Consider the following 5,135-nt stretch of genomic DNA (forward strand, 5'->3'; position numbering starts at 1 on the left):
CGGGGGGGTGCTGCGGTCAGGCCGCGGAGGAGCTTGCCCGAGCAGGGGGTGCGGGAGCGGCGGCCTTTAGCCGGTACCGCGCGGCGGCCTTTAGCCGGTACCGCGTGGGAGTGGTCGCGCCTGGGTTGTGTGGGCGACGGTGCGCTGTGTTTGAGAGGTGCTTTCACAGCCTGTGTGGTTGCCTTGTGCTGTAAAACGAGGAAAAAATGGTATGAAAGAGGAACAAACATTTGTAGGCCTGAAAATCGGTTTGTGCGTCTGTTTGCTGGGAGATGTTACGCTGAGATATGCCGGAAATCGTTAGTGTTGCTACAGCACGGTGCGGTGTCAGTTGCTTGGTTGTAGCGTGTACACGTTTTCTGTATACCGGGTTTTGAACCTGTGGTACTTGTCTTTCAGTATGTTCTGAGACGTACTTTTTTTTCCCATGTGCAGACGTGTGGTGCGCAAATCCATTGCCAGAGTCCTAACTGTTATCAACCAGACCCAGAAGGAGAACTTGAGGAAGTTTTACAAGGTAAGCCCAAACATCTTGCATAGCGGTCTTTTTTTTCTTACTATTTTCAAATATGTAATTTGCAGGCAGGAACTGATTTTGTGGATTGTTACTTAAAAGCTTAAAACCCAAGATAAAAATACTCATTTATGTTCAGTTCTAAAGTTCTTTAGTCATGGTTCCTTTTTAAATATTGCAAGACTACCCTGCATTCTGTAAGCTCGGTGCGAATCTGCTTTTGCTAGGAGAGTTTTCTGGGCAGCATCACTAATCTGCGGGGTAGTGTACTTTCTAGAAGATGCAGTTTCCAGAAATACAGATACTCTCCTAAATTTCAATCATGTTGCAGGTGACCAAGGAATTCTTTATCTCGATAAGTTTTTCCAGTTTTTACAATATTACTTCTCGGGGTTTGAATTATATAGAATAGGAAAAAAAGAACTTTACAAGAGGTGTTGGATAGCTGGGACTTGTAAGATTAAGCATTACTTAAACCTGAGTCAAAGCCAGTACAGCCGGTACAAAAGTTGGAACCGACTCATGTTTCCCAGTGGGGAGAAATTCTCTTAAACTTCTAGACTGTAACGATAGTCCCAATAAAAAGAAGCTTAAAGCACTGCTGCGGATGTTGTTCTTGCAGGCAGCTCAGCTCGCTCTGAGCTTGTGCACCTGATTGCTACCTTGCAGTCTCTCAAACTCAACTTGTCCTGTATTTTTGCAAATAGGGCAAAAAGTATAAGCCTCTTGATCTGCGGCCGAAGAAGACTCGTGCCATGCGACGCAGATTAAATAAACATGAAGAAAATCTGAAGACCAAAAAACAGCAGCGAAAAGAACGTTTGTACCCTGTCCGGAAATACGCCATCAAGGCATAAAACTGCAGTGTGCCGAAAGTTCTTAATTATATTGGCTGAGTATGTCTCATTAAATAGAATTTTGTTTGGAAGCTGTCACTGGTGGTTTTTTTCAGTAGTGGTGGGTAAAAGAAGCAAACAGCTTTATGAAGAGAAATCAGAGAATTCACAGAAAGTTTATTTGAACTTTTATTGCTAATGAAAATACTAACATAACTTGCAGTTTAGGATTGTTTTTCTCTTTGAAGAACGGGCAGATGAGTACAGATCTGCGAAGCTGGGGTTGCACTTAACATGTAAGAAGTATTTAACTTGAGATAGACTGCACATGGATGTTTACCATGTGAATAAGCTGGTATTCATCACTTCAGTAGCTTAAGAGTAAATGTTTAAAGTTTTTGTCTTGTGCCAGTGTTTAAGTGTTACAGAGATGAACTAATTTGCGAGGTGTTTTAGTGGACTGAAACTGAAGAATTTCGTCAGCAGTTGTTTCGGATCTCTGCGCAACTAGTTGTAGCGCCAAAGAATCCCCGTCCGTCCCCGGTTCAGGCGCATGCCGCAGGCAGCGGTTTGCCTAGCTGAGCTGCCTGGCCCTGCCGGCAGACGGCTTCAGGCAGGCGCCTCACAGGTGGCTGGTCGCCAGTCCGACCACCGCTGCCTGGAGCTGCAGCGAGGGCTGGCCAGAGGGCTGCTGCAGCCGCCTTCCCAGGAAGCTTCTTCAGTGTCGGTCAGGAAGCTGGGTTCCGGCATCGTCCTCCTTGCAGCTGATTTAGCCTTGGCAAACAGCGGGTTCCGGCATCGTCCTCCAGATTTGTTCCCACTTGCAGCTGATTTAGCCTTGGCAAACAGCTCCTGGAAGTAAGAGGGTGCTCTCCGGGGTGAAGGTGAAGGCACCATCCAACATTGCCTGTCAGCAGAGGTGCATTTTGGATGCAGGGTGTTTGGTCTGTCGGTGCCTGGCTGCGCAGGGGGCCTGCGGCAGGACTGCAGGGGTGCTTGCATCCACCCGCACAAGCTGCAACGCTGCCTGCTATGAAGTCTGCAGGCTGACGCTGCACTCACCCTGGGAGTTACAGGTGTAAAGAGGGTGTCCTAGTGGCACGCAGCTTATTTCTTTTGGATGAGGATAGTCCAACCAGGCTGGTGTTAGCGCACAGCATTTCATGCTGTGGGATGGGAAGAGAGGAAGCTCAGCTCCAGTTAAGTGTTAGGAAAATGTAGGGGATACGATATTCAGGCCAAGTGTTCTTTTTGTGTGCGTGTGAAGACTGATTGAGGTCAAATGAAATCGGGGAAACCAGAGTTGAGAAAAGCTGAACTAGAAGATTGTTGCCTCTAAAGTTTCAAGGCGCTCCCTGGTCTCACAGTTCCACGCTTTCACCCCTGAAGCACAGAACTAGTTAAATCGTTCGACTTTCTGTCCCCCACGGAGTTCTTTGGAACTTGGGGATGGAGTTGCGATTCCAAAAGCCTTTTTTGGTTCTGATGTAAGGAAGAGTTACGCAGTGCTGCTCGAGCATTAGTGATGCAGCAGTCATGGTTTGTGTTAGTGTAGCTAATACATTCTAACAAAAAATTCTCTACCCATTAGGGAGTACTTGGATTGGATCCAGATTCTGTTTAGGAAAAATCTTAATTCTGCTTGCTGAACTTAGCATAGATCTGAAGGATTTTTAAGCCTCAAACAAGTTTTAACCAGAGAGAGGTCTAATTATGTGTGGTAAAGTGATTTCCCATATATTGACCTATTACGAGGGATAGCTTTACAATGATGCTAATACTGGCTGTGTGATAGCTTTGTTAGGAGCTTAGTGTGGACCCAAACACGATACGTTTGGCGGCGAAGGAGACCCAGCCTGGCGCAGCTCTGGGCCCAGCTCTGCATGGATCCAGGCTGCTGAAACGTGCCGTAAGATGGAGTGTTGCGTGTGGGAACTGGCTCCTTTGGCTCGTGTTCGTATTACCATAAAGGCAGGCAGGGTTACAAAATGCTTTGCGTTACCGTCTCTGAATATCCTGCAGTGGCCAGCAGCAAGCCGCTCCTGGAGAAGCACATGCTTTTCACCCAGCACACGTGGCCCTCCGGAAGAAGGAGCGCACCTCTACGAGGATCCCAGATCCGCACACTCCTGTCCCAGGAGGCTGATGCCTGAAAGAGGCGAGGGAGAGGCTGGGCCCCTGTGCTGGGAATCGGGCAGGCTGGGGCAGGCTGCTTCTGTCAGATCGTGCCCGGCTGCGTTTGGGCTTCTCTTTTGGAGAGGCGTGGTGTACCCCCATGCTCCTCTGGCAGCGCGTCTGAGAGGAGCCTGATGGCTCTTGCCAGCATTCCTGACGCGGAAAAGCAAACATGGGTAATGTTGCCCTGATGGCCTTCCAGGGTTTGCTCCTGGATGGCGTCAGCTGTGTGTTGGCTTGACAATGAAGACGGGAAGAAGGTGGATGCACTGCAGAGCCTCTGATGACAACATCGGAGTGCACTTCAGGTGAAACGGCTGGTGCCTTCCCCCCCCAGCCATGAGAGCAGCAGCGCTGCCTAGAGAGGATCTTCTCTCGAAAAGATCCAGCTGTGATACGGATCACTAACATGCCACTTACTAGTCAGTAACAAGAGGGGAAAAAAAGAAAGAAGAAAAAAACCAAACTGATTACCAGGCACTGAACAGTCACAGGTTTGGATAGCATCATCGTGCCCGGAGAAGACTAAACATGTGCCCGAACTGCAGAGACGAAATGAACAGCAGCTTGAAGCTGATACCCTGAACATCCTGAAGTGACAACCAGGAGGGTTTTGCTGGTGTTTGTGTGTCTACAGTTCTACAAGGCGCAGTTACAAAGATGGAATAATTCAGGTTGGAAGGCTCCTCTGGAGGTCTCTAGTGCAACTGCCTGCTTGGAGCAAGGCTACCTTTGAAGGTAAATCAGTTCGTACAACTTCTCAGGTATCTAATGGGGGTTTCAGTTACAATCTGCTGTATTTTCAAAGCTTTTCTATGCACCCTTGTGAATGGAGAACAAAACACAGGGTGCTCAGCTCGGAGCTGCCTCAGCCTGTCCTGCAGCACGGCGCTGGGCTGGGGCGCAGCCTTTGCTGCCCAGGGCACGCTTTGCTTCTGCCTCCTGCACACAGAGGGTGGTTGTGCAAAGTGTGGAACTGCTCCCTCGGGAGAGGGGACTCTGGCGCAGCGCTCTGCTGTCGGGAGGGGGAGTAGGTGACCTGCCAGATACTCGGCTGGGAAGCCAGGCCTGCGCCCAGAAGCCATCCCCACGCTGAAGCGGGAGTTGATGCGGGAGAACAGCTCAAGCTTCGGTTTGTGCACAGTCCACAGCAGGTATTTAAGGAGGTAAATGGGTTTCTGGCACCACACTAAATCCTGGGGCTGAGTTACTCCATCCACCCGTAACAGGGTGGCAAAACCACAGTCCAGCCCTTTCATCAGAATTACCCTGTGCTGTTACAGAAGACATCCCATGGACAAGCAGCCCTTTAAATTACCGGGAACAACATACTGATAGTCTGAATGGATGCAGAGGTGAGGTGAGGGGCTCTAGTGCAAGCTTCCTCCAGTGCACAGGTGGAGAAGACATTTGTTACTCCTGTGAGAGCAAGGTGGATGCCTGTCCTGGCCTGCGTCGCCAGCTCCGCAGGGCAGTCAGCGGTCTGTGCCGGTTCCCGCTTTACCTACGAGCCCCAGAGGACGGCCGTGTGGCCCCAGCTCCCTGGCAGAAGTTGCTGCTGCAAAACGGCCAGCTGCAAACTGGCTGCAAACTGGGGGGGGGGGCAAAAA

The 5,135-nt window shown here is 49.8% G+C and overlaps 1 protein-coding gene across 1 annotated transcript; it reads left to right on the forward strand.

The window, feature by feature from the left end:
- Window positions 1–427: 427 nt before the first annotated feature.
- Window positions 428–1,446, forward strand: RPL35 (ribosomal protein L35). Its single transcript, XM_009280641.1, has 2 exons — window positions 428–517; window positions 1,222–1,446. The coding sequence occupies exons 1-2, from the start codon at window positions 428–430 to the stop codon at window positions 1,369–1,371; spliced, it is 240 nt and encodes a 79-aa protein (XP_009278916.1). The 3' UTR covers window positions 1,372–1,446.
- The last annotated feature ends 3,689 nt before the right edge of the window (window positions 1,447–5,135 follow it).

The sequence above is a fragment of the Aptenodytes forsteri genome, unplaced genomic scaffold, assembly GCF_000699145.1.
Source record: "Aptenodytes forsteri isolate BGI_AS27 unplaced genomic scaffold, ASM69914v1 Scaffold68, whole genome shotgun sequence".
Lineage (NCBI taxonomy): Eukaryota > Metazoa > Chordata > Aves > Sphenisciformes > Spheniscidae > Aptenodytes > Aptenodytes forsteri.

Bases quoted from the DNA above. Each gene is read 5' to 3' on its own strand.
- RPL35 (XM_009280641.1), top strand. From the start codon at position 428: ATGTGCAGACGTGTGGTGCGCAAATCCATTGCCAGAGTCCTAACTGTT. The intron at 518-1,221 runs GTAAGCCCAAAC...TTTTGCAAATAG, and splicing joins ACTTGAGGAAGTTTTACAAG to GGCAAAAAGTATAAGCCTCT.